Source organism: Thermomyces dupontii (assembly GCF_041956625.1).
Source record: "Thermomyces dupontii strain NRRL 2155 unplaced genomic scaffold VTN31scaffold_10, whole genome shotgun sequence".
Classification (NCBI taxonomy): Eukaryota; Fungi; Ascomycota; class Eurotiomycetes; order Eurotiales; family Trichocomaceae; genus Thermomyces; species Thermomyces dupontii.
The window spans coordinates 137,529-164,517 of record NW_027192316.1 but is presented as its reverse complement, the minus strand read 5'-3'; the positions used below and the strand labels follow the sequence as shown (position 1 = coordinate 164,517).

At 53.0% G+C, this 26,989-nt stretch overlaps 9 protein-coding genes across 9 annotated transcripts; 4 read left to right on the top strand and 5 right to left on the bottom strand.

Moving 5' to 3' along the window:
* Positions 1-1,792: 1,792 nt before the first annotated feature.
* VTN31DRAFT_1873 (uncharacterized protein) lies at positions 1,793-2,302 on the top strand (the record flags this gene model as incomplete). The annotated part of the gene is made up of 1 exon (XM_069401978.1): positions 1,793-2,302. One exon carries the CDS (start codon positions 1,793-1,795, stop codon positions 2,300-2,302), a length of 510 nt encoding a protein of 169 aa, XP_069257502.1.
* A 1,288-nt stretch (positions 2,303-3,590) lies between these two features.
* Positions 3,591-4,736, top strand: VTN31DRAFT_1872 (uncharacterized protein; the record flags this gene model as incomplete). The annotated part of the gene is made up of 1 exon (XM_069401977.1): positions 3,591-4,736. One exon carries the CDS (start codon positions 3,591-3,593, stop codon positions 4,734-4,736), a length of 1,146 nt encoding a protein of 381 aa, XP_069257501.1.
* A 3,006-nt stretch (positions 4,737-7,742) lies between these two features.
* Positions 7,743-11,050, bottom strand: VTN31DRAFT_1871 (uncharacterized protein; the record flags this gene model as incomplete). The annotated part of the gene is made up of 7 exons (XM_069401976.1): positions 7,743-9,291; positions 9,350-9,780; positions 9,834-9,977; positions 10,042-10,416; positions 10,473-10,798; positions 10,851-10,909; positions 10,977-11,050. The coding sequence occupies 7 exons, from the start codon at positions 11,048-11,050 to the stop codon at positions 7,743-7,745; spliced, it is 2,958 nt and encodes a 985-aa protein (XP_069257500.1).
* A 1,064-nt stretch (positions 11,051-12,114) lies between these two features.
* VTN31DRAFT_1870 (uncharacterized protein) lies at positions 12,115-15,366 on the top strand (the record flags this gene model as incomplete). The annotated part of the gene is made up of 2 exons (XM_069401975.1): positions 12,115-15,107; positions 15,165-15,366. The coding sequence occupies 2 exons, from the start codon at positions 12,115-12,117 to the stop codon at positions 15,364-15,366; spliced, it is 3,195 nt and encodes a 1,064-aa protein (XP_069257499.1).
* A 312-nt stretch (positions 15,367-15,678) lies between these two features.
* Positions 15,679-17,236, bottom strand: VTN31DRAFT_1869 (uncharacterized protein; the record flags this gene model as incomplete). Its single annotated transcript, XM_069401973.1, has 3 exons — positions 15,679-16,948; positions 17,018-17,025; positions 17,084-17,236. 3 exons carry the CDS (start codon positions 17,234-17,236, stop codon positions 15,679-15,681), a joined length of 1,431 nt encoding a protein of 476 aa, XP_069257498.1.
* Positions 17,237-17,784: 548 nt separating this feature from the next.
* On the bottom strand, positions 17,785-19,071 carry VTN31DRAFT_1868 (uncharacterized protein; the record flags this gene model as incomplete). Its single annotated transcript, XM_069401972.1, has 2 exons — positions 17,785-18,861; positions 18,934-19,071. 2 exons carry the CDS (start codon positions 19,069-19,071, stop codon positions 17,785-17,787), a joined length of 1,215 nt encoding a protein of 404 aa, XP_069257497.1.
* A 501-nt stretch (positions 19,072-19,572) lies between these two features.
* On the bottom strand, positions 19,573-20,771 carry VTN31DRAFT_1867 (uncharacterized protein; the record flags this gene model as incomplete). Its single annotated transcript, XM_069401971.1, has 6 exons — positions 19,573-19,666; positions 19,717-19,751; positions 19,806-19,826; positions 19,886-19,998; positions 20,053-20,627; positions 20,716-20,771. The coding sequence occupies 6 exons, from the start codon at positions 20,769-20,771 to the stop codon at positions 19,573-19,575; spliced, it is 894 nt and encodes a 297-aa protein (XP_069257496.1).
* A 791-nt stretch (positions 20,772-21,562) lies between these two features.
* Positions 21,563-24,621, top strand: VTN31DRAFT_1866 (uncharacterized protein; the record flags this gene model as incomplete). The annotated part of the gene is made up of 6 exons (XM_069401970.1): positions 21,563-21,617; positions 21,740-21,972; positions 22,026-23,627; positions 23,678-23,917; positions 23,977-24,426; positions 24,487-24,621. The coding sequence occupies 6 exons, from the start codon at positions 21,563-21,565 to the stop codon at positions 24,619-24,621; spliced, it is 2,715 nt and encodes a 904-aa protein (XP_069257495.1).
* A 743-nt stretch (positions 24,622-25,364) lies between these two features.
* VTN31DRAFT_1865 (uncharacterized protein) lies at positions 25,365-26,609 on the bottom strand (the record flags this gene model as incomplete). The annotated part of the gene is made up of 3 exons (XM_069401969.1): positions 25,365-26,275; positions 26,347-26,505; positions 26,561-26,609. 3 exons carry the CDS (start codon positions 26,607-26,609, stop codon positions 25,365-25,367), a joined length of 1,119 nt encoding a protein of 372 aa, XP_069257494.1.
* Between the last annotated feature and the right edge of the window lie 380 nt (positions 26,610-26,989).

Here is a 26,989-nt window from a genome sequence, read left to right as displayed (position 1 = left end):
GACTGCAAACTCCCACTACCTCCGAAGAAGCAGGTTGGGAAACGTGTGCTTTGGGATGATGACGATTCTGAGTGAGAGAATCACGGCTCAGGGTCGAGCCTTATTGAAGAAGGGGGGGGGCGCGGTGGTGTTATGACCTGGGGTTCGCCAGGCTCATGCCGAAACTTTCTGAGTTCAGGAACTACGAAGTGCGGAAGACTCGGACAACCCAAACGGGCACCGAGGAACCTGAACAGCGCAGCCGACTTGAGCACGAGAGGCCTCCAACTATGGAAGGCAGACCATGAGATGTTCAAGGAACGGAAAGAATGGTACAAGCTCCAGAGGGATTCTGTCACGTGAGAAAGTCAGTCCCAGATTACCTTCTCAATTCAGCATGCAACCCGAGGGAGGAGATCCACGTGTGGTATGCGAACTTGAAGAGGTCGGTCGGAGCCGACTCGGAGCTGCACCGACAACTCGTCAAAGAGCAGTATCTGAAGGCGATCATGGCCCCACGCAAGAACACGGACCCTATCGCCTGGGTGCGACAATGAGAACGTGTGATGACCTCGGCAAAGGAATGCAATCTCGCGCAAGTGGCATACGCGGGTGACTGGATGCAAGACTTCGGGAAGGCTATAAAAGGCCATGGGATACGGCATCTGGTACGAGTCCAACAAGGCTGTGTTCAGAACACGGATCTCAGACAACACGTTGAGCTTCTAAGAGGTGGCCAACCTCTTCCACGCATCCGTGCGCGAGGACGGACTGGCAAACACGGGACCGAGGTCAATCATGAAAGGGGCGTTTGTATCATTCGATGGCGCAGTTCCCAGTGATGATGACCCCAAGTGGTGATGAGTCGGTCAGTGAGAGAAAGCGGAAACGGTCGCCGACGCCACCGAGGCGATCGAAGAAGAAGAAACTGGAGTGTGAGGCATGCAGAGGGAGGTCTCACAAGGTGGAAAACTGCTACTACCTGTTCCCAGAGGAGGCGCCTGGTGACTTCCGGTTCAACGAGCGAGTTAAGAAGGAAGTTGATAAGCGTCTAAAGACCAATAAGAAGTTGCGGCAAGAAGTGGAGAAGATGAAGCGCCGCAAGGAGAAAGAGAAAGGAAGCGGAGCACATTGACTAGCCGACCAACCCGGAAGGTGTCGAGGAAAGGTGGTCATCCTGAGCGCGGCTATTTTCCATGTCATCGACTATCCGCTGCGACGTTCGGCAATATTGGATTCCGGAGCGACAATGCACCTCTTTAAAATGCGCGAGAACGATTCATCAACTTCCGGAACGCAGGCAAAGGAGACCATGTCATCGCGGGGGATCGCCGGCTGCCAATACGCGGTTATGGAGACGTCAAGATTGCGGTCGCCTGCCCAAAGGGAAAGGAAGGGTTTCTGAAACTCACCAACGTAGGGTACTACAAAAGAACTACCCACGAATCTTGTTTCTCTGGCTCAGTTGATGGACCGAGGCATCAGCTGGGATACGGTGCCAACACAGACGGGACAGACCCGACTGAGAACTGACAAGGGTCGAATCTTGTGCACTGTTACCCGGAAGTATGATTAATTTGTACTAGAAGATGTACCTGAGGGTGACAAAAACCCCAATGAGACTGCATTCATACATTACCACGGGCGACACAAGCATAACAGCTGGACAAAGAGAAAACCTAGCCGCGTGAAAGCAGAAACCTGGCACCTGAGACTAGGACACCCAGGACCGGATGCGCTTGAACACCTGGTTGAAGGAGTAATGGGAGCCAGGGTGGAAGGGGTACCGACAACCAAATGCGACGCCTGCGCAATGGCCAAGATGAAGAGGCAAATTCGTCGCACACCTCGAGACCTGGCAGAATACCGGGTGGGAGAGAAGATGGCGGCTGACTTCCACGACTTCCCGGAGGACAAGGATGGCTACTCGAGCGTGGTTCTGATCACCGATCGCATCTCACAAATGATATGGGACTATTACCTGAAAGATCGACGATCCGACTCGATAGCCACGGCACTCAAAAGCCACCTGCAAATCCTCGAGAGACAATACGGGATATATGTGAAGGCCATAGAGTGCGACAATGAAATCTACCAGAGGAGAAAGGATGTGAGGAAGTACCTCGAAGACCTGGGAATCAAGCTGGAGCCTTCAGCCGCATACACGCAGTCTCAAAAATGGAGCGGCAGAACGCTCGGGGGGTGTGTTCAAGGAGAAAATCAGCGCAATGAGGAAAAGCGCAAACTTCCCAGAAGCCCTTTGGACGGAGATAGGGAAAGCGGCGGTTTACCTCTTGAACAGGACCCCCAGAATATGGGCTGAGGTGGAGAACGCCGTACGAAGTGCTCCACACACGACCAGGACAAGAACCACGGCGTCCAGACGTCGCGCATCTACGCGTGTATGGTGTAAGGCCTACGCCATGACGACCGAGGCCATGAGAAGGAGAAACGTCTCCGACGATTCAACCCGAAAGCTTGGATTGGGTACCTAGTCGGATACAGATCGTCCAACATCTACCGCATTTGGGTACCAGACGAGAAGAAAGTAATATCGAAGCGAGACGTGATTTTCGACGAGGACACAAGGTTCGACGGGAAACTCGAAACAATGAAGGACGATGTCAAGGAGAGAACCCTTGAAGAAGTCGGGGCTTGTTATGACCTCAGTACTAGGCACAGCTACAAGGGTCGGCCGTCAATCTAGCGCAGGTCTTTATTCAAGACACTAAGGATGGAGAAGAAACATGCGTCCTAGGGAGGACGAAAACTATGTACACTAGTAGTCATATTCCTCTTAACTAAATTTATGAAAGTTCACGTGATCATGAGAAACTACATCAGCCTAACCGAAACTATACTAGCGTGATAAGAATCAATAAGCCAGTTGATCAAACCCTGTAGACAGGGTTGGTGCGCAGCGACTGTGTCTGTATATATGGTAGATTTGCGCTTGCATAGCAGGGCGTTTGGGTTTGTTTTAGGTTGGATGTTTGTTCCAGTGTCTATTATACTGACATCGCCACTCTTGGTTACGGGTAAGAGTCTTGTATATAGCGAGAATAATTCATCTCTGTGGAGGGCCTACGACTTTGGTGATCCGGTGCATGGATTGAAAGCAGACATGGCACTTCCACACGCGCTGCGCTGCCCCCAAATCACGTGAGTTGTGGCTTGAGTCAGTCCGGGAACTTGGGAGAAGAGAAGTTCCCTCTCGAACCAGTCCAACTGAAGCGCTATTAAGGGCAAGGTGCGACGCTTGGTCTCGGTCGAATGATCATCCATTCGAGACTCCGAGAAGAACTCCGGCGCAAATATGACGCGCTGCTCAGATCTCAATCTCGAAGCGTCATGACAGATGATCCGCGGAAACGCGTGAAAAAAAAAAAATATAAGCCTTTTCTGTCTCGCTACCCGGCCGAATCGGTGCGCCTAGTCAATCTCAAGTCCGGTACCATTGCCTGCCGCTCAGCAGAGGGCTGCTCCTCCTCTGGCTGCTACCACGAGAACCTGCGCGGCTCGGGCGCAGAGCCAGAATCGACAGCAGCAACCTCGTAAGACATCATCCGCGGCGAGACGACGGGGGTCGCAGCGAGTAGTAATCTATCCTGATGGACGGGGTAACCGCCTATGGACATCCACCGTTCGTCAAGCGCTATGAGAACAAATTCTTGGGGTCTCGGGCCTTGGAACTCCTGATTGACTTCTACGAGGGTAAGTTCACAAACCTCGACGAAGACTTGCCCGAGACCACGGAGGAGATGGTCCGCGTGACCGACGAGGAGCTCGAGAACGCCAACCTGCTGGACGACAACATCCACGTCCGCGACATCCGGTCCATGCCGCCGCTGTTCCAAAAGCTGTCGGAGCGACGGCCGGACAGCCTGGACTATGTCGGCGTCAGTTACGGGCTGACCCCCCAGCTTCACAAGTTCTGGAAACGAGCCCAGTTCGCGCCGGTCTACCTGCGGCAGACCCCCAACGAGTTGACAGGCGAGCATTCCTGTGTCATGCTCCGCGCGCTCTCGTCGGGCACTAGCGATACCAGCTGGCTGGGCGCCTTCACGCGGGACTTCCACAAGCGCTTCCTGTCGCTTCTCTCGTATCAATTCCGACAATTCCCTTCTGTCCTGTCTCTGAGCATCTGCGAGTCCGCGATGGCGGGCTCCAAATCCGACCCGTCCTATTCACCAACCCCTCTGACGAAATCTGCGCTCGACGCGGCCTTCTCCCCGTTCGATCTCAAGCGTCTAGACAGCTACGCGAACAACATGCTCGACTACCACGTCATCCTCGACATGGTTCCGACCATCGCCTTCTTCTACTTTACCGGCCAGCTGCAGGGCAAGGTGAACCTGTCCGGCGTGCAGCAATCCATCCTCTTGGCCGTTGGTCTCCAGCGCAAGAACATCGAGGACCTGGAGAAGGAGCTCAACGTGCAGTCATCCCAGCTGCTCGCCATGTTCATCAAGATCATCCGCAAGGTCTCGACGCACTTCCGCAGCCTCGTCGAGGGTGCCGTGTCCGAGACCATGCCGCCCGAACGGCCCGTGGGCGTGGAACCGGCCGGTGCCCACGACGAAGATGCCGTGGACAAGCGCTTCCAGCCTCTGGCGGAGGATCTTAACGAGGAACTGCGCGAGGGTGGCGAACAGGTTGACGAAGAGCTGCGAGAAAAGCAGCGAGCGTTGATCGATGCTCTTCCTTTGGAACAGTCAGTTTCCCTGCCCCCTGTCAAGTATAACCCCCGCAACTAGTACCACTTATCAAAGTTCCTGGATCGAAGGCTCTCAGTACTCCCGTCCGTCAAAGCCACAATATGATAGGACTTACGGCGGTGGGTGCTGGCGATAGCGCCTTCTGTATTCCGAGACGGCATCCTCCAGGCTTGCGCTGGTACTAACTTGTTTTGCATACGCTTCATACTGCTGCCGACCGTTGAGGAGGAGCTGGTCTATTGGCAGCGTGTCAGACGTGTTGGTCCCCAGGAAGGTCATTATCAACCCAATCGCAGCCACGACCGCAGTCGTTCCCAGCGCATAACGCCTGACAGCTGGAGGCAGAATAGAGTCATTTTCAGAGATTGTGTCCGCCAGAACGAACACAACTGCAGCTACAGCGATTGCAAGTACGGCAGCAATTGTCCATGGAATCGGAATTGTGGGGAATGGGTGCCGTCCAGCCCTAATGAACATTGAGAGGCGCATCGAAACAATAATGAACTCCGCAAGCAAGGACAGTTTCAAGATGCCATATCTTGGATCAGTGATGCAAATCACGTGAATTTTCATAAATTTTAAGAGGAATATGACTACTAGTGCACTCCGGGCCAGGGCCTGCAAGAGTCAGATGTGCCTGACCTGAAATGCTGGAATGCTTGAAAGAATGAACCTGGCTTACTGCGGCTCACATCTTTGCAACATCTCAAGATATGACTACATTAGTAGCCGTATGTGCAAGAAGACGATCTGATTAACTCTACGGATCCGCCGGATGGTTTCCGTGTCGGAGCCTTCCTTTCTCCGACAACAGGGACTGTGCCCACTGGCACATAACATCACTTCTAACAATGACTTGCGTTCATTGGTCTCACTGGACACATGTGCCTAGAGTATCTGAAATAAATCGCTCCCAAAGTTTCTTTTATATCAGTTGCTTTTCTTGGTGCCAGCCTGAAGGTTGTCCTCAAGGAAATTGGATCTTTGATGATGCTTGAAAGTCGGCCGGAGAATGGCTGGAATACTGTTGCAGTATTCCTTGATCGTCTAGTTACGCTTTGACGGGAGCTCTGATAGTATGAGTTCCAACTAGTAGGGTGAGTAACCCAGCATTTTGGATGATTTCGAACGTGAAGTTGACTGTAAATCGGATAAATCCCACCATGGTTCAGTTCTTGAGACGCTTCGTCCACACAACCCTAAAATACTCCGAAGAGCTGCTCCACGCTACGCCGACTCATTCGTGGCGAATTTCCTGGAGTTCTCAGGACATCAAGAGACGTTTCATGTTTGAAGTTTGGGTCCCAGAAAGTTTCTTCGCTTCATGCCCACCTGGGTTTAGCAACTTGAATTCAACGTCAATCGGGGCAGTCCTATTATTTGCTTCAGTCCATGTCCATTGGCCCCAGCTTTGATCCTGTGATGTCCGTTGCTAAGAGCGGACTGTATCTCCGATGGATCAACCCAATGAACTGATGCCCTCTTCTCAGTGTGTTGTAAAATCCTACCTTCAGAAGAGCCATTACTTAAACGGCGCATCCTCTCCCTGTAGGCACCATGTCCGGGTCCAATTGCGCACTTCGTCCTTGCCCGGTGCTCTGATCTTGCTGTGCGTCTTCCTCCTCTGCATTGCACCACTCGTTTGGCCAGGTCTACTCCGTGCTTTAAGTGCACCTACCATGCGTTCCACTCCCATCCTTTGCGCCTTGGCTAGTCTGGCTCAACTGGCCTCGGCAGCGTACCGCCTGCTTGATGACTACGGATCGGGCGACGCATTCTTTGACAAGTTCACCTTCTTCACCGTAGGTTCCCCTGGTGATGATATCGAGTAACCGATTGATCTGTCAGGACAACGACCCTACCAAAGGGTACGTCGACTATGTCAGCCGTGAGGTAGCTTCCCAGGCCGGCTACATCGGCGTCCAAAACGGGGCAACATACATCGGCCTCGACCATTCCAGGATTGCCTCTGGCCGCGGCCGGCAGAGCGTGCGCATCGAGAGCAAGTCGCACTACAAGAACGCCCTGATCGTTCTTGATCTGGCGCATATGCCAGCATCTGTCTGTGGCTCCTGGCCGGCCTTGTAAGATCCCTTTCCATGCGTTTGTTTTTGGGCCACTTTGATCTGAACCTTGAAAAGCTGGACTCTCGGAATCAGCAACTGGGACTACGAAGGCGAGTACCCCGGGGAAATCGACATTATTGAGGGCGTGAATGAGCAGTCCAGAAACATCATGGCCGTTCACACCAGCAACGGGTGCACCATCGACGGCCAGGGTTTCTCCGGCTCCCTGCTGGCCTCCAACTGCTACATCTATGCCCCCAACCAGGACGCCAACGGCTGCGCCATCGAGGTAGCCGATCAGAACTCCTACGGCACCAGCTTCAACGAAAACGGCGGCGGGATCTATGCCACCGAGATCAGCAGCCAGGGAGTCAATATCTGGTTCTTCCCTGCTGGCACCGAGCCCGCGGATATCCGAAGTGAGAATCCGGATCCGTCGTCTTGGGGCATGCCCGCCGGCAGATTTGGTGGAAGTGGCTGTGATTGGGAGAAACGTTTGAATCCTCAGTATATTGTGAGTTTCCTCCTCTCCCTATCTGCCTTTTTACATGGACGACCCCAATCCGATTCTTCGATCTTGAATGCGCTGACAGCAGTAGATCTTTGACGTCACCTTCTGTGGGACCTGGGCAGGAAATGTTTGGCATCTTGAAAACTGTGCCAGCCGCGCCAACTCCTGTGTGGACTTTGTCCGGGATAACCCGTCCGAGTTCAAGGAGTCTTACTGGTTGATCAATTCGCTACGCGTGTACGAACCGTTCTGAACATTTCTCTTGTAACAAGATCTTTGAATTGTCTGTTGGATAACAATCAAAGACATGGCTGTTGAATTGGTACGCACATGGCGAGTCTGCTCGATGTAGATGTCTTGAGAACTGCCGTTAGATCGAACGAGTCCCAGAAACCATAGTAATCATCCACATCAATTAGTGTATTGTAGTGTCGTAAACAAAACATTAATATATACCGTTTCGTAAGTCTATATCATGAACCCAATCGTGTCTCGATCATCATCCGTTAGCCGACCCCATTCCAGAAGCAAGCGGAAGAAATAAATCTCCATGTCTTCTTTGCGTAGGACCTTTTGCGCCCATTCTCGACCCTGCTCAGCGATCCGCTCTCCTTCATCGTGGTGTGGCTCCATGAGCGTGCCTCCCGAGCCATCCTTAACCCCGGCAAAGTACCCCAGTGTCGACCAAACATCATGCAGTCGGAGGTCCTGAGGCACGAAATGATACCACGCTGTGAGTCGAGAATCCATCCATGTTCGAAACAGGGCCGTCCGGAACGGGAGGCTCCGACTTTGGAGGAAAGGGAGGAATCGTCCGCTGAACCCCGCACCGTCCAGGTCGAACAAGAACCGGCTGCGCCAGTGATCTTGGAAATCTATGGTGGTGTCTGTCACGTTCAATTCCACCTCTTGGACCTGACAGTCCGAGCACCGGTCGACCGGCTTGCCGATACTCACGTTTACCTTGAGACCGTAGCGCTCTCGCGGTTCCACTCCATTGAGAACTTGATAACTGTAGCTTTTATCTTTCGCCGCCTTTCGCAGCAACATCGTCACCGATCCCTGTTGGTTATTTGTCATCAAATGTGCCAGCCGCTGTCGCGCCATGCCCTGCCATTCTCCGGAAATGCTGTATCCTTCCGTTGTCCTGCCGAGCCAGAATAATTCCTTCTCTTTGTCCATGTATGGCGCATCGGGACGCTCCTCGGAAGGGTCGTAGGTCACTTTGTCCACGTAGTTCCATGGACTAGGGAAGAGGATATCCGCGAAACCCTGCACCTTGCTTTGACTGAACACCGGAAGAAGCCGGGTAGACAGCTCCGCGTCTGACGGACTGATGAAAAAGCCATGGAGGTGCTGTAGATCGGGCTGATGACAAATGTCCCCAGCCGCCGTCCAATTGGACACAAATTGGCCTAGAGAATGTGGCCATATGCAGCCCAGGCACAGACGATGTTTGATCCAGAAGCTTCGGCTTCGCGCCGGCGAAGATGGAGGGCAGATTTGCCTGACGGCATCCCACGTTGAGGACTTCGAGTAATCTTTGAAGAGCTGGTCCCGGTTCTGGTCCGGGGGTTCGATCGATTTCCAGCCAGCTTCTCGACGAACGGACCACCTATTTTGAACGACCGTTTTATCGGGCATCTTAAACGAGCTGGCTGTTTCTCTCAAATGCAATAATGTCTCCCACGGGACAGCTAGTCGGGGTTCGTCATTCAGGTTAAACACCAGGTCCATGTCTGGCAGGTGTTTCACGAACGGTTCCATCATCTTGACTGCACCTTCAATCATCCATCTGTGTGTTGGTCGAGTGTCTTCCTGTATATGTGCCTTCCCATGTCGTATGCTGATAGCGCCGACGTCGTTGGATGGATTTGTCGCAAGCGTATGCGTGAGTTCTCTGAGATGCGCTGGAGAGATTGCCCGGAACGGCAGCAAATCGGAGTAGATTTGATCGAAATCGTCAATGATGACAGAATTTCTACTCGTTGCAAACTCGTACCACTTATCAAAGTTCCTGGATCGAAGGCTCTCAGTACTCCCGTCCGTCAAAGCCACAATATGATAGGACTTACGGCGGTGGGTGCTGGCGATAGCGCCTTCTGTATTCCGAGACGGCATCCTCCAGGCTTGCGCTGGTACTAACTTGTTTTGCATACGCTTCATACTGCTGCCGACCGTTGAGGAGGAGCTGGTCTATTGGCAGCGTGTCAGACGTGTTGGTCCCCAGGAAGGTCATTATCAACCCAATCGCAGCCACGACCGCAGTCGTTCCCAGCGCATAACGCCTGACAGCTGGAGGCAGAATAGAGTCATTTTCAGAGATTGTGTCCGCCAGAACGAACACAACTGCAGCTACAGCGATTGCAAGTACGGCAGCAATTGTCCATGGAATCGGAATTGTGGGGAATGGGTGCCGTCCAGCCCTAATGAACATTGAGAGGCGCATCGAAACAATAATGAACTCCGCAAGCAAGGACAGTTTCAAGATGCCATATCTGGGAATCTGTGCTCGAAATTCAGTATGTTATCTTGCGTGATCAAAGTGCAGAGACTTACTGTAAGGGCCATGGTCACACATAGGGTGACAATCGAAGCCGCCACCGAAAGAACGGATTGGTAGTAATCCCAGTGAGTTGACAGTGACGGTAAACGCAATACTAAGCCAGCCGTCATCTGAATACCCCAAACGGCACCGACAACCTGAACAAAGACACCTTAGTAAGTGCTCGATGCTAGTTGGTCGCATATCGGCATGTCATCATACCAGTAGTGTCCCACCCCAGTGCAACAGAGCCTCATTGGCCCGGCCAGCCTCAGATTTGGCAAGCAAGATTTCTGTTGCACATACAATCAAGACAACATCCAGAAGTAGACTGACAATTTGCAAAACTTGCATGCGAAGGACCCCGCTGGCCACAGGGAAGCAGATGTACGTGGTTGAGCGGCCTTCATTGAGGAACGAGGTCAAATAGCCAGCCAGGAACAGCAAGGCGGCAGAAATGGCGAGCTGTCTATTTCCCTCTGGAGTGGATTGCACCGCCGGAAGGAGCGCCTCAAGCCGAGACTGCATTTTCCCTCCCGGCCGTTGCCATCGTTGTCGCACATGATTGTAGGCTGCAATCAAGAGAGGAATCGCATGCTGATAGGATAGTCAGCCAAATCGTCATCTTGCCTCCGGCAACGATTCAATCTTACATCGGTTTCGGACCGCACGCATTGATTGCTGAGGGTAATATGCCGCAGCAATGCTACCCGAATCAGCAGTAATAGGCCGATCGCTCTCGACCGAGTTAGGGTGAGCAAAATGCGATATCCCCTGGCCCGCACACTGAAGTATTCCTGCGTTGGGCGGCTGCTGGAGGAACTGCTGGACGACGTATTCGGGAGTTCGGCGAGGGGCACTTCGCTATCCTCACTCGATTGAAAAACCGGACCGAAGACCCGGATACCGAGCCTGCCCAGCAGCACAAGGACGGCCCCAGCTATGAGGCACGACAGAAGCGTTGACTGCAGTGGACGATCTCTCGAGCAGTTAGCGACGGCCTTATTGAGAATCAACCTCCGCTCGCTCACCAAAGGCAAAGGTGGTATCATGGGATTTCACTGCCCACAACACTTGCAGCAGATACAGTCTGACCACAAGTCTTGTCAGCGCATGGGTTGAGCAAACGTATAGATTACATCGTTCTCTCGACTGACCCGACAACGGATCGCAGCATGGCCTTGCGAGGCAAGGCTGGCGATCCGGTTGATATGAGGGCTGGGAAACGCATGGTATGCCAGAGCGATCTTGCGACTCTTGCTACAGCATGGCTGGAATGCAAGCATCGAGCTTGCGTGGCAGCGGGCTGTCAGAGTGGTTCAGCGCTGTGGATCGAGGGTTTGTTTCCAGTATTAAGATCGACAAGTAGTACTCCGTACTACTAAGTACTGTAACTGAGGAAAGACTGTCAATACACCCTCGAGACCTGGTCGCCGACTGCAGCAGCCTCGGAATATGTATTGATTGATTACATTTTTACTGATTCCTGACTTGTTTCCATCACTTGTCAGCATCTTCGACCTCCGCAGCTGGGCACTTTTATTCATCCTGGTTGATGTCATTCGCCCGTCTCCAGAACGGGAAGGCGTCTTTCCTTGTTTGGTAATCCTAAGACCTGGACAGCAGCTTGCCAAGACACGCCAAACGTTGGTGGCGCTATCAGCCTATCATCTACGGTATTTAACCGTTCTGTTACTGTACTCCGTACCGGAGTACTCCGTAAGTATGAGAACAAATCAGTCTGCGAGGACTCGAGGAGCTCGATTCGCAATCGCCAGAATGGACTGGGCATGCCTGTATATATATAGCCTTACGATCAACCTACTCCGTACTGTAGACTAGGGCTTTTGAATTGGTGATTTCTTCAAGTGGTGTCGTCACAAAAAGTGAATTCTCCTGAATCGTCTTCGATCAGCTATTCCGGCCAGACACTTTGTGAAGCGATCGAATCTGTCCAATCGCTCGTTCTTCTTCACGCGCTCGTCTCATAGCACGTACAGTACTCCGTACCGTACTCCGTACAGCACGTTGAATTGATATGGATTGCTTGCCAACCGCTCTGACTGCTCCAACTCATCCACTCAATACATAATGGCAACGCTTGTCGTCAACTTCCAACCAATGAGATTTCAGACTAATGTATGAGAGACTGCCCAATCACAGTGCGTCATTTGTAGGCGGTCAACGGCCAGAGGCGGTGACAGTCGGCAATATGAGAGAAAGAAAAAAATATGATAGCTACCAACGTCGAGGGCACTTCGAGCTGCAATCGTCCGGAACGAGCGAGCCAGAAGGATGCCTCGGAAAGCGATTGACTCGCGCATTCCGGCCTTGATTCGGAATGGCGTCCAAGAGAAGAAGCGCAGCTTCTTCGTCATCGTCGGGGACCGGGCAAAGGACGCCATTGTGCATCTGCACTGGATCCTGACGGGCGCAGACGTCAAGCAGAACAAATCCGTCCTTTGGGCCTATAAGAAAGACCTTCTCGGATTCAGCAGTCATCGCAAGAAGCGCGAAGCCAAGATCAAAAAGGAAATCAAGCGAGGTCTCCGCGAGCCCAACGAAGAAGACCCGTTCGAGCTCTTCATTAGCTTAAATCAGATCCGCTATGTCTATTACAAAGAGACCGACAAGATTCTCGGAAACACCTATGGCATGTGCATCTTGCAAGACTTTGAAGCGCTCACTCCGAACCTCCTCGCGCGCACGATAGAAACGGTGGAGGGCGGCGGACTTGTATTGCTGCTGCTGAAAGGAATGAAGAGTTTGAAGCAGCTATATACCCTTTCGATGGACATTCACTCGCGATACCGCACGGAAGCTCATGGTGATGTGGTAGCGCGGTTCAACGAACGGTTCATCCTGTCACTGGGAAGCTGTGAATCATGCCTGGTGGTTGACGACGAGTTGAATGTGCTGCCCATCTCCGGTGGTAAAAACGTCAAGCCACTGCCCCCGCCCGAGTCAGCCGTGGATGCGAAATCGCCGGCCCAGAAGGAGCTGGAGGAGATCAAGCAGAGCTTGGCGGATTCTCAGCCGGTGGGGTCGTTGATAACCCTAGCCAAGACGGTTGATCAGGCCAAGGCACTCTTGACCTTTGTCGATGCAATCGCGGAGAAGACTCTGCGAAGCACCGTCACTCTGACAGCGGCGCGTGGACGAGGCAAGTCGGCAGCATTGGGTGTTGCCGTGGCCGCTGCGATTGCCCATGGCTACAGCAACATCTTCATTACATCTCCTAGCCCCGAGAACTTGAAAACGCTATTTGAGTTTGTGTTCAAGGGTTTCGACGCACTTGGCTATCTAGATCATGTTGATTACACGATCCTCCAATCAACAAATCCTGCATTCAACAAGGCCATCGTCCGCGTCAATGTCCACCGACATCACCGCCAGACAATCCAGTACATCCAACCTCAGGACGCATACGCCCTGGGGCAAGCAGAACTCCTGGTCATTGACGAGGCAGCTGCTATCCCACTGCCTCTGGTCCGAAAGCTGCTCGGGCCATACCTCGTCTTCATGGCCTCCACCATCAACGGATACGAAGGCACGGGGCGGTCGCTCTCACTGAAACTGATCCAGCAACTGCGCGAGCAATCCCGGGGCGCTAAAAACGTGCAGGAAGACACCGACATCGCGGACCGGTCAACGGGCAAGCCGGCCAAAGCAGTTGAGAAGGCCCCTGGCGGTCGGACGTTGAGGGAAATCACATTGTCTGAGCCGATCCGATACGCGCCCGGCGATCCCGTTGAAAAGTGGTTGAATAAACTCCTTTGTTTGGATGCTACGTTGCCAAAATCGAAGATGAACACGCAGGGCTGCCCACATCCATCGCAATGTCAGCTCCTTCAGGTGAACCGGGACACACTATTCTCTTTCCATCCGGTTTCCGAAAAGTTTCTGCAGCAAATGATGGCTCTATACGTGGCCAGCCACTACAAGAACTCGCCAAACGACTTGCAGCTGATGAGCGATGCCCCGGCGCACCAACTGTTCGTTCTGGTACCCCCGATCGATGAAGATGCCACAAAACTTCCGGAGCCGCTGTGCGTGATCCAGGTCGCTCTCGAGGGTCGCATCAGCCGGGAAAGTGTCTTGAACAGTCTGAGCCGCGGCCACCGCGCTGGTGGCGACTTGATTCCGTGGTTGGTCAGTCAGCAATTCCAGGACGAGGAGTTTGCCAGCTTGTCCGGCGCTCGAATCGTTCGCATTGCAACTAATCCCGAATATCTTAACATGGGTTATGGGTCTCGGGCCTTGGAACTCCTGATTGACTTCTACGAGGGTAAGTTCACAAACCTCGACGAAGACTTGCCCGAGACCACGGAGGAGATGGTCCGCGTGACCGACGAGGAGCTCGAGAACGCCAACCTGCTGGACGACAACATCCACGTCCGCGACATCCGGTCCATGCCGCCGCTGTTCCAAAAGCTGTCGGAGCGACGGCCGGACAGCCTGGACTATGTCGGCGTCAGTTACGGGCTGACGCCGCAGCTGCACAAGTTCTGGAAACGAGCCCAGTTCGCGCCGGTCTACCTGCGGCAGACCCCCAACGAGTTGACAGGCGAGCATTCCTGTGTCATGCTCCGCGCGCTCTCGTCGGGCACTAGCGATACCAGCTGGCTGGGCGCCTTCACGCGGGACTTCCACAAGCGCTTCCTGTCGCTTCTCTCGTATCAATTCCGACAATTCCCTTCTGTCCTGTCTCTGAGCATCTGCGAGTCCGCGATGGCGGGCTCCAAATCCGACCCGTCCTATTCACCAACCCCTCTGACGAAATCTGCGCTCGACGCGGCCTTCTCCCCGTTCGATCTCAAGCGTCTAGACAGCTACGCGAACAACATGCTCGACTACCACGTCATCCTCGACATGGTTCCGACCATCGCCTTCTTCTACTTTACCGGCCAGCTGCAGGGCAAGGTGAACCTGTCCGGCGTGCAGCAATCCATCCTCTTGGCCGTTGGTCTCCAGCGCAAGAACATCGAGGACCTGGAGAAGGAGCTCAACGTGCAGTCATCCCAGCTGCTCGCCATGTTCATCAAGATCATCCGCAAGGTCTCGACGCACTTCCGCAGCCTCGTCGAGGGTGCCGTGTCCGAGACCATGCCGCCCGAACGGCCCGTGGGCGTGGAACCGGCCGGTGCCCACGACGAAGATGCCGTGGACAAGCGCTTCCAGCCTCTGGCGGAGGATCTTAACGAGGAACTGCGCGAGGGTGGCGAACAGGTTGACGAAGAGCTGCGAGAAAAGCAGCGAGCGTTGATCGATGCTCTTCCTTTGGAACAGTCAGTTTCCCTGCCCCCTGTCAAGTATAACCCCCGCAACTAACCACAAATCTCTAGATACGAAATCAGTAACGGCGCTGCCGGCTGGGAAGAAGCCGAGAAACAGATCCGACAAGGCGGTGCATCGACCGTCAGTATCAAGAGCAACAAGCCCCTCAAGCGCAAACCGGGCGAGACGGCGCGGGAGATCTACGAGAAGGAAATTGAGTCCAAGATTCGGAAGAAGATTAAAAAGGGTACAGAGGGACGGAGGAAGTAATAAAAAAGCAAGAGTGTCTTGTTTTGTCGTTGCTATGACTGCATTCGGGGTCGGGCGTTTTTTTTTTTTTTTTTCTTTTCGTTTCCTTGGAATGCTACTCTCATAGAAAAAAAGTTGGACGAGCATTTCGGAATACCCCAAGGCGGATTCTAGTGTACATGTGTAGCTAGCAATGTGAAGATGTCGGCATTTTCTACCCTTGAAATGACCTAGCCCATTTGATATCAATACATTGTGAATAGATTAGACAAGCACACCCATCAAAACTCCAAATCACCAAAAAAAAAAAAAAGTGTTGTACAAAATGTATACTCATAGCTCATCATGCATCGTTTCTGCGTCTTCCGCATGCGTCTCCCTCTCTACCTTCGCCTCTTCTGTCTCGGTAGACTCCGCCCCCGCCGTTGACGCAGTGCTGCCTTCATCCATGACAACACCCTCGGGCAACTTACTCTTTGCCCCCTCACCCAATCGAATCGCATCAATCCACGCCTCGACATGCGCAACGGCAAAATCACCCTGCTCGGCGGGTTGGTACCGTCTCCACCAGCCCCGTCGGCCATTGACGGCGATCAGCTCGGTGTCGGCCTCCCCTTTCTGAAGGCCGAGCTTGTCACGGAGGACACCGGCGTGGGTGTTGGTAGACGGCACGCTGTAGAAAGGCAGACCATGGCTTGCGAGCTTGTGGGAGAGTTCGGCAATGGTGGAGAGGGCCTGTTTGGCGGAAGCGGAGAGCTCCTCCGCGTCGGACGATCGATGTGGCAGTAGGGCTAAGACACAGGTGCCAGACTTGGGACTCAGGCATGCGGACTGCAGGGCCTCGGGAGTCGCCAGCTCGTCGACCTTGGCAGATTTTGCAGCCGGTGCCGGGCTGGATGCTTCATTTTCCACCGACTCGGCCGACGTACTCTCCTTGGCCGTCGAAGTCGTCTTCGGACTAGACTTCTTGGTAGATTTCGCCTTGCTCTTCTTGTTTTCGACCGACGCAGGATCCGGATTTGGCTGTGCCACCTGGGAGAGAAATTCCACCATCGGCTGCTTCTTCAACTCACCATCATACCTAATGGGCTCGGCCGTCTCGCCGCCAGGGAAGAGAAGCAACGTCGGGAAAGATGTGATTCCGAACTTGTTGACCGCGGCCGACTCCTTACTGCGGATCTGCGCGACTCGGATCTTCCCCAAAAAGTCAATCGCCAGCGCCCGAAGGAGGGCACTCGTGGTGCCCTTCTCCGTAAACAAGATCGCCTTGGGCGACGCGCTGTTCGACGACAACCATTCCTCATAATCCTTGTCCGTCAGCCGTTTGACGTGATTCGGGATCCGCTCTACCACGGCGTCCGCGATGGCCTTTGCGCTCCGTGGCCCTTGATAGTCCTCGACACGTGGCCTTCCGGGCTTGCTACCCGGCACGACGATCTTCAGGGTCGGGAAACCTTGCACCCCCATCCGCCCGCAAAAGGGCTTGTTGGCGTCATCGTCGCAATTGACTGCGGCTACTTTGGCCAGGCCTTCAAGGTTCTTGGCTACTTTTTCGTACGCGGGTTTGAGGTTCTGGCAGTGACCGCACCATGGGGCGAAGAATCTGGATATCACGGCATTTTTAGCAACAAGACCCAAGCAAGAGCTGGCCATGATAAGGGCGACAACATACTCTACAATCTAAAGACCTCTCGTTAGTCCGATCGACGATCTCCAAAGATCGAACCAAGCTGCTTACTGATGTGTAGTTGGACTTGGCAATGAGCGAGTCATAGGTTTTATGATCAACTTGCAGAACTGGCGAGTTCTTTGTATACAGGCTTGCGTCGACACCTGCGGGAAGGACTCCCAGCAAGGATGCGAGGAGAGCTAGAGCTATATTGCTGCGCATTCCGAAGCAATGGTCTGTCCCGTCGACGGCTAAAGTCCAGTAGAGTACATGAGCATAGTTGCTGTTATGACGGGCTGGATCCTCAAGTTGTACTCCGTAGAGGTATTCGTGTCCTTTAAAAATGAGGCCGAAACAAGGATTTCCTTGCTGAGAATGAAGCTCTTGGCATGACGAATCGGGTGATCCCTTTTTACTAAATACAGTTACGGATAGTGTGGAGATCCTTCGTCGCCTAGAACGGTTAGTCACACCTATTTTGGAAGTAACATTAACTGCCGCCCTGCACAACGGTTCCTGCCGTTTTGCCTTGTGAGGTCAAGGGATTATCAATCCAGTTGACGATTTATCGCTCCCAGCAGTAAATAGTCCGTCTACCCTAAAGATTCAGTATCTGAATAAGGAACAAAGACCTCACCCGACAGGCGGCAGAACTCGTAGACACTGGATTTTCTAATGGTAGAGCGGCCATTGAACCCTGCACATCTCAGAGCATTGATGAATAGAAGACTAGGGTAGAAACAGTTGTTCACAAACATAGTACAATGCATTCACCGAACATGATCGGCAATCTCGGAGTTGATCTTGCCGACCACCTGATACTTGCAGCTGGCACATGCCCTCGTACCACATGTTGGACAGACAAGGGTGTAAATGGGAAGCCACATGTTGCAAGCGTCACACTCCTGCTTGTGAAACGACTTAATCCAGGGGCCCAGGTGGCGGCAGTGAGACGACTTGTCCACAATAGCAATGTCAGTACGCAGAAAGTCAGAAAGTCCGCGCCGCTGCTCTTCCAGCAAGCCCTGGAGGGATTCGAGAATCACACCCGTGATCTCCTTGCACAAGCTTTTGCGATCGTAGCGGCCATTCGCATTGGCGAGTTTGTAATGGAAGAAATGCGCCAGGGTAGAGTGGGGTCTCATTCCAGGGCTTGCTGGTCGCTTTGGTTGCACAGTCGAACCAGTTTGCCCGCGCGGCGATGGAGTAGAGCCGTCTCTTGCCGACCGCTGATCGTCCAAGTCAATAAGCGGCGTCTCCGCATCATCGAGATCAATGAGCGGAACATCGTCTTGATCAGAGGAGTCGGATGCATCAAGTACTGAAGTAGATGGATGCTGCCTGGCCGTGTCAATCAAACCAGGCAGGCAACTTCCAAGGCAACTGTGGCTCGCGATGCTGTCAACATCATCAGCCGGCTCGAAGAATACCGCGTCCTCGCCATCGGGATCATCACTCCAGCACTGATTGTATGCCACAACTTCCGGCTCGCTGTGTTCCTCGCCTTCCTCATAGTCCTCCTCTTGGTAAAGGCAAGACTCCATCATCGTAGCCCGTTCTGCCTGCTGGTAAGCCCTCCACTGGCGTTCTGCCTCCAACTGTTCCTGCAAGCGTCGTTCTTCCTCCTCTTCGCGCTGTTGTTCCTCACGCTCCCGACATTCCCGCTCTTCTCTGTGCCGCTCGTCTTCTGCCCAGGCCTCTTCCCAGGCTGGCCAGCCGTCGGGGACAGTTTCATACACAGGCTCTTCCTCGGGCACATAGGGAGCGTCCCAGCGGCGTCTGTTGAGAAAACAATCGTGTTCTGCCCGTCGAAGAGGATCACGCAGAACTTCGACAGCCTCCTGGATCTGTCGTAGAGCTGATTAGTTTCTCGGTCAACCGGGAAACGGCAAGGCGAGCGGGAATCTTATCAAGCTGACCTTTCTAAACTCTGCCAATGATGCAGATCCATTGTCGGCCTTGTCAGGATGATATCTCAGAGCAAGCTTCTTGTACGCAGAGTTGATTTCTTTGAGACTGGCATTGCAAGACACACCCAGGACCTTGTAGTAGTCCATCTCGTGTGCTGGAGAGGGTTGATCTGATGTGAGTTGATGGAGGGGGGAAGTTTCTGGACAGAAAAAAGGGAAGGTGCAATGATGAACAAATGTGGCAGGTGCAGGGAGAACGAGGCACCTTCCTTGGGATCATAGATTCTCGACTTCGTGCCCAAGACGAAGAATGAAGTCGTGAATGAAGCAGAGCGTGTGAAGAAATAGAAGAAAATGGCCAGCAAGTGGCACATTCAAACAGTGAATCAGACTGTAGCCATGCACAACACACTGTTCAGTCAAGAGGTATGCGAATGTCAGTGTGTTTGCAGAGGTCAGCTATCAGGATCAAACGATCAATACCTTGCCAATGGACGAGGAAATACTCCGTCAGTAGTATGAAAACTAGGTCAGACTCAAAGAAATTGAACGATTGAAGTAGGTAAGACACATAACATTGAAGCTGTTGTACATCCTCAACGGTCTAAGAGTTGTATATGCACATGGCAGTCACCATCCCAACTGAGTCTACATTTCAGAGCTGGCAGTGGCACCAGTGATAATCTCCACCAGTTCACCAGTAATGGCGGCCTGGCGCTGTCGGTTGTACAGGATCTGGAACCTGCAAGGAAGTCAGCAGCTGGATGGCAAGGAAATCAACACACCACATACTTGTTGATCATCTCGCCGGCATTCTTCGAAGCGTTCTGCAAACGAGTTAGTGAATCAAACCTCACGACAGCCTACTAAGAAATACTTGCCTCCATGGCGTTGCGACGAGCCTAAATCCATGGTCAGCGATATGGCTTCGATAACATGAGTCCGGGTGGAGCAGTCTTACCGAGATCTCGCACGCGTGTCCCTCAGCCAGAGCCCAGAACAAGCTGTTGGCCATCGCGTATTCACGCAGGTTGGCCAGGACGTCATCACCAACCTCGAACGCATGGATGTTGGCTAGTAGCATCAGGGTTCAGCATCAGGACATGAAACCTATGCACATTGACTTACGGGAGTTGGTGATGGCTTCCTCCGAGTATGCCTCCACGATGGCAGGCTCATAGCTCTGAGCGTTGACGAACCGGTTGTAGATAATCTTGACGCTGGCGTAATCGGTGGGCAGCAAGGAAATCTGGTCCGCAATCGCCTGAGCATCGGTGAAGGTAGGGATGTCCTTGCAGACATTGGAGAAGCTCAGGACAATGTTGTTGGCGTTGGTACGGCTGAGCTGAGCTTTGGCCTTCTCGCCGAGGACGACAACATCGGCATTGGGGTTCTCGCTCAGGATGCGACGGGTGGCCTTGCTCAAGCCGGAATGGATACCACCGCAGAGACCCTTGTCGGAGCTAGCAACCACGAGAAGGGTTTTCTTGCCATCCAATGCCTTCGTCTCCGCCTTCTCGAACACCGTGTTGGAAGTCTTCCCGTAGACGCGAGAGTCTTCCATAGCCTTTTGAGCACGAGTCAACCGGGTGGACGCGACAATTTTCATTGTGTTGGTGATCTTCTCAATGTTCTTGATGGACTTGAGACGACCCTCGATTTCACGAAGCGTCGCGAAATTGGCCGCATTGGCAGGAGCCGTGCTTCGCACATCAGCAATTGCATTCCGAACAATTCATCGCATGTACTGGACCTGCAACATGGCAAGCTCCAGCGACGTCAGAGACTTACCGAACAACGGCAGCACTGCCGGCCTTCAAGGCCGGGCGAGCGGCGCGGGAGAACATGGCGACAGAGAGGGGAGAGACCCGGAAGAGAGAATATCCTTAACGGAGGCTGCAAAGACGGTAGCAGCTGGCTCAATTGCTGACGCCTCGCGAACGAGAGAGAGGGGGAGTGTGTCCTCAATGGCTGGAGCAAGTCCCTGTGGTGGTTTCGCAGGATCCGGCACAGACGACTACGGCGGGCGAAAACGCCAGAAGTGTAGTCACGTGATCTAGTATTATTGCCGAGAGATTTTCGTGGGCTGCGAAAACCGGAGAAGTCGGATGAAGAAAGGCCAAGCGCCAAGGAATTCGCTGGGCGGCTGGGCCTTGTGAACCGCAGGACACGCTAAACTCTTTTTGAGATACCCAAGCTGCAAGAAATGGGAATGCCGACCAGGAAAATCAGGCAACAAGGCATCCAACCCGCAGGAAGTGACCGAAGAAATCAGATCCCCAATAAGATCTCAGTTCCTGGGCTGAAGACCCAGTGCTATCCAATTTCCTCTCTCTTTATCTCTCTCATACGCACCCTCCTTCAGCAGCCTATTGTCCATAGTCCTTTCATTCTCAGTGGCCCGTTCCTTGAACCCGCGATCCGCCTCTTCCTCTTAACCGCTCCCGGTGCGCCCTCAGCCAGAGTGCTCTCTAGATTGCCCTCTACTTTGACTCTCCTCTCCAGTGCTCGATGCGCTCTGCCTGAGAACGCGCTGGTTTACAACGGGCTTAAACTCTCCCTTGTTGCCGGTCGTACTTCATCACGGTCCTTACCTACTCTCCGTCAGATATCCATCCCTCGACCTCGAGTTCAGGCCATGAGTTCCTCGGAAGACGATACTCCCCTCATCAAGACAAACGGCCGCGCTGCGAGTGAGTCCCCTGCCTCTCCCTCGCGTGTAGTCCTCGAAAATAAATACTCTCCAGCGGGCAACTTTACGGACTCTGGAAAAAGTCTTTGCGCATGCTTGGTATACTGACTCTGTTTCCCGTAGAGCAGGCGCTTTCCGAGCCGGTCGTCTCCGAAGCAACGGACAAGGCGATGGAAAATGGAACGACGGGTGATGTCGCGTCGGGGATTTCTCGCCGTTTCGGCCCCGTCGACGGCGACGTGGAGATGAAAGACGTGGAGGAGGGTGTGAACGGGAGTGGTAAAAGGAAGGCACGGACTAGTACTGGAAGGCCATCATACGCCGAGCCTGAGAGCAGCGAAGACGATAAGCCATTGGTATGATATCAGTTTCGTGGTTGTATACCCCCGCGTACTAACTGTTCGATCAGAGCAAGCGCAGGAAAACCGCAGCTAAGAAGCAGCCGGAGTCGGACTCTGACGATGATGTACCACTTGCTCAAAAAGCCAACGGTTCCAAACTGCCAAAGGCTTCGGAAACCGCGATAGACAAGGAGTCGGATTCGGATAGCCCAATAGAGCGGAAGCTCGCCAAGAAGAAATCACAAATCGAGCAGGAAGCCGCAAAGGAGGCGAAGGCCATCCGCAAAGCCGAGTCCACCTCGGCGGCAACCAAAGGGAAGGCCAAGTCGGACAACGCAACGACGAAAGTCAAGAAAGCGAACGGAGTTAAGAAGGAACCCAGTGACGATGAGGCCGCCACCAAGGCCACTTCAAAGAAGTCCGCTCGATCTACCAAGTCCGAATCAGAAACATCGGCGAAGAAAGGCAAGAGCAAAGGCAAATCCAGAGAGTCATCGGTGAAAGAGGAGACTGAGGAGCCCGAAGGTGAAGAAGAGGAGGAAGAGGAGGAAGAGTATCGCTGGTGGGAAGACCCCAGCAAGACTGATGGGACAATCAAGTGGAGGACTCTCGAGCACAATGGCGTTATGTTCCCTCCCCCATACGAGCCTCTTCCGGAGCATGTCAAGTTGATATACGACGGTATTCCCGTTACGCTGCACCCAGAGGCCGAAGAGGTGGCGGGATTTTTCGGTTCTATGTTGAACTCGACTCACAACGTCGAGAACCCGACTTTCCAGAAGAATTTCTTTGGTGACTTCCGTGCCGTCTTGGAGAGGACTGGTGGGGCAAAGGATCCCCAAGGAAATCCTGTGGACATCAAAGAGTTCTCCAAGTGTGACTTTCGGAAGATTTTCGAGTACTATGAACAGAAACGTGAGGAGAAACGGAACCTACCACCCGCGGAAAAGAAGGCGCTCAAGGCCAAGAAAGAGGCAGAAGAGGCGCCGTACATGTACTGTCTGTGGGATGGACGCAAACAGAAAGTCGGCAACTTCCGCGTGGAACCTCCCGGCCTGTTCCGTGGGCGTGGCGAGCATCCAAAGACCGGAAAAGTGAAGGCTCGTGTGCAACCCGAGCAGATTACGATCAACATTGGCAAGGAAGCCAAGGTTCCAGATCCACCGCCAGGCCATCGTTGGAAGGAGGTGCGGCACGACCAAGAGAGCACTTGGCTCGCGATGTGGCAGGAAAACATCAACGGCAATTACAAGTATGTCATGCTGGCGGCGAACTCGGACATCAAGGGCCAGAGCGATTACAGGAAGTTTGAAAAGGCCCGGGAGTTGAAGAAGCACATTGACCGGATCCGCAAGGACTATTACAAGGGCTTAAAGTCGGAGATGATGGTAGAGCGTCAGCGAGCGACCGCGATGTATCTGATTGACAAGTTCGCTCTCCGTGCTGGCAACGAGAAGGGCGAAGATGAAGCAGACACGGTTGGCTGCTGCTCACTAAAGTATGAGCACGTCACGTTGAAGCCGCCGAATACGGTGATTTTTGATTTCTTGGGTAAGGACAGTATCCGGTACTATGATGAGGTGACGGTGGACCCCCTTGTGTTCAAGAACCTGAAGATCTTCAAGAAGCCGCCAAAGAAGCCCGGAGACGAAATCTTTGACCGATTAACGGTAAGTTTCCTGGGCAGTTATGTTCCGCACACGGCAAACTAAACAATCAGACCACGGCGTTAAACAAGCACCTGCAAACGTACATGCCGGGCTTGACCGCCAAAGTGTTCCGCACCTACAATGCGTCGTACACGTTCGCGAGGCTGCTGAAGGACATGAAGCCGGGCGGCAGTGTGGCGGAAATGGTCAAGGCTTACAACGATGCGAATCGCGAAGTGGCCATTCTCTGCAACCACAAGCGGACCGTCACGGCCAGTCACGCTGGACAGATGGAGAAACTTGGTGAGAGGGTCTGTATATTCGAGCATATACCCTTGCGAGCGACGAATCTGGGCTGACGCTGTTCTAGATCAAGGGCTGTCGATATCAAAGATGGCGGGTCAAGCAGATGATGCTAAGCCTGGACCCGAGTCTCAAGAAGAAGAAAGGAGAGGACTACTTCAAGCGCGACGAAGATTTGACAGACGAGTGGGTCAAGGAACATCAGGAGTTTCTGATCGAAGAGCAACAGCAAAAGATCACGAAGAAGTTCGAGAAGGAGAACGAGAAACGGGCAGCCGAGGGTGAGAAGGAGCTGAAGCCGGAGGTACTTGAGGAGCGCTTGAAGGTCCTCGATGAGATGCGGAAGAAGTTCGAGAGGGAGAACAAGACGGGAAAAGTGGAGGTGGAAGGACGAGGGCAGACGCTCGAGAAGCTGGAGAACAACGTCCTGAAACTGGAGCAGCGCATCGAGACCATGAAGCTCCAGGCGGAGGACAAGGAGAACAACAAGGAGGTTGCGCTGGGCACCTCCAAGATTGTACGTTTCCGATCTCTCTCTCTCTCTCCCCATCTGGGGCGACAACTAACCGAGAGACAGAACTACATCGACCCGCGACTGACGGTGGTGTTCTCGAAGCGTTTCAACGTGCCGATTGAGAAGTTCTTCTCCAAGACCCTCCGCGAGAAATTCGATTGGGCCATCAAGTCGGTGGATGAGAATTGGGAATTTTAGTTGCAGTGCATTCGTTTGTACTTTTTGTTTATTTCTTTGGTCAAGCACAGTGATGGATGATTGTTCAGCGTTTGATTTTTATGTTCTTTTGCATAGCTGAGAAAGGTTGTGGTTTCCATCAATTTCTCGGTGTTTGTTCTGCTTTCGTTGTTGGAAATGATGCATTGACTTTGACGTCGTTTCAAGAGGTGGATGATGATCGAAAGCGGAGGTGCATATTGCATGAGTCAGTGGCGTTTGTATGATATTGTGGAAGAGCGAGGTGAATATTAAGAACAGCAAAAGATACAAATAAAAATTCAATATTCCATTCACCGGTTATTAACTACTCGAAGCCAGTAATAATAATGTATCGAGCAGGACATGTGAGAAGATTCGATGCATCTTGATTCACACCACACAAACCGTTTGCCATGCACACCACTATAATAAAGCGAACTAAGAATCAAAGTCAATATCGACAAAGAATCGAACAGAGGTAATATCAACAGAACTGTGCCAAAGGTAATGGTACAAGAGTGTCTTGTTTCTTGAAGCATCCATGGATCAAGCCAATATTTAATTATTGCATCCCATCGTACAAGTAGGTATAATGCCGCGGGGAATCCAAGAGCGATGGTTGAGGTCAGAAAGTGAAGGACGGATGGTGAACCAAGGGAGGGAGGAAAGGGAGGGGAGGACGAGTAGAGAGAAAAGACAGAGGACAAGAAGAGAATTTTTTTTTTTTTTTTTATTTATTATTATCATTTTGGCCACCAGCCCATACGCTCGTAACTGGCAATCATTTCGCGGATGGCGTCGGCATTGAAGGTGGGTCGCTCGAGTTTGAAGCCCGTGGTTTTCATGAACAGGGAACCGTCGAGGCAGAGGTCCTTTGCGTTGAAGAGGTCGCGCTCGATGAACGGGTTGATGGGGCCCGGGCGGGTGATTTGCTTTTCGGCGAGGAGGTCGGCCCAGCCCTGGAGGGAGACCTCGTTCATGTCGTCGATGATCTCGTCCAGGGTGAGCTTGGCAAGCATGGTGGCCAGGGAGCCGGTGAAGGTGACCTTGATGTTGAAGATGGACGTGAGGGCGTCGGCGAGGTGGCCCTGGGTGGTGTCGGTGGCGTCGACGACATTGAACAGGAAGGGCTCGTTGCCGGGCCCCTGTTTGGCGCGCCACTCCGCGGCGGTCCACAGCGCGCGCGCCGCGTCCAGGACATGCAGCGTATTGATCTTCAGGTCCTTGGTATCCAGCATCTCAAAGTCGTTGCCGAGATACTCGTTCGTGCGGGCCAGGCACACTGCGATGGCCACCAGCCGCCGGTCGTACTCGCCATAGACGTACGGGAAGCGCAGCGCCACCGCGTTCAGGTTCGGGATCTTCCGCAGCTCCTTCTCCGCTTCCTGCTTGTATTCCGCCAGCTTGCCCCACGGCTGCTCCTTATCCGTCTCCTTGCACGGGGTCGAGCTGTTCTTGTAGATGAGGGCCGTCGATGCCTCCACGAAAGCTTTGACCCCTCGCTTCGCCGCTTCTTTTCCTAGCGTGGTGCTCAGACTCAGGTTTTGCATCTTATACACCTGCGCATCTAATGACGATCGGTTGTTCCCTGCGCAGTTGAACACGTAGTCGAATTGCTGACCATTTTCCCGGTCGAAGATCCGCGACATTGATTCTGTCTTGGTCAGCGACGAACGGCTGCAGGCTCCGAAAAATGAAATTTTGTTTTTATTCTTCAATGCTTACGCTCGCGACTGGCATCCGCCTGGATAAACCGATCCTTGCAGGCCTCTTCAAATTCCGGCGCCAAATAGGCCAATTGCGGGAGCACCTTGTCGACGATGCGCATTTCGGAGGCGAGGCCATTTTCATGGATATACCGGGCCAAATTACGGCCGATGAAGCCTGACATCAATCAGCAGCCTGCGGGGGTGTCGCTTTTATTCCAGCGGGCGCATACCGAGACCGCCGACAATCAGCACGGCCGGCTTGGAGTCCTCCGCAGCCATGCTCAGTCAAAGCAATTCGGGCAACCGTTTCCACTGACCAGCAGTAGCAGTCTCAATGGCAATTCTCAGCGCCCGGTTGAGCTGGATTGAAATATACAACCGTGGAAACGAACACGGGGAGGGGAGTTCTAGTACAGTAGTAATAATAGAATGGGGGTTTGAATGCCGGGCTCGGAAATGTGTGCCAGCGCAAACGTCGGCAAATTAATTTATCCCGGCGGAGGGAGGGTTTTGGTGGGGGGAAAACAACGGAGTACAGTACTGTACCTCCCGCATTGCGCTGCTTTTGTACTCCATAGTTACTCTTATTTTTTTGTTTTTTTTTTTTTTTTTTTTTTTTCTCTCGTAACTTCTATTTTGTACTTTTTCTCCTTCTCCAG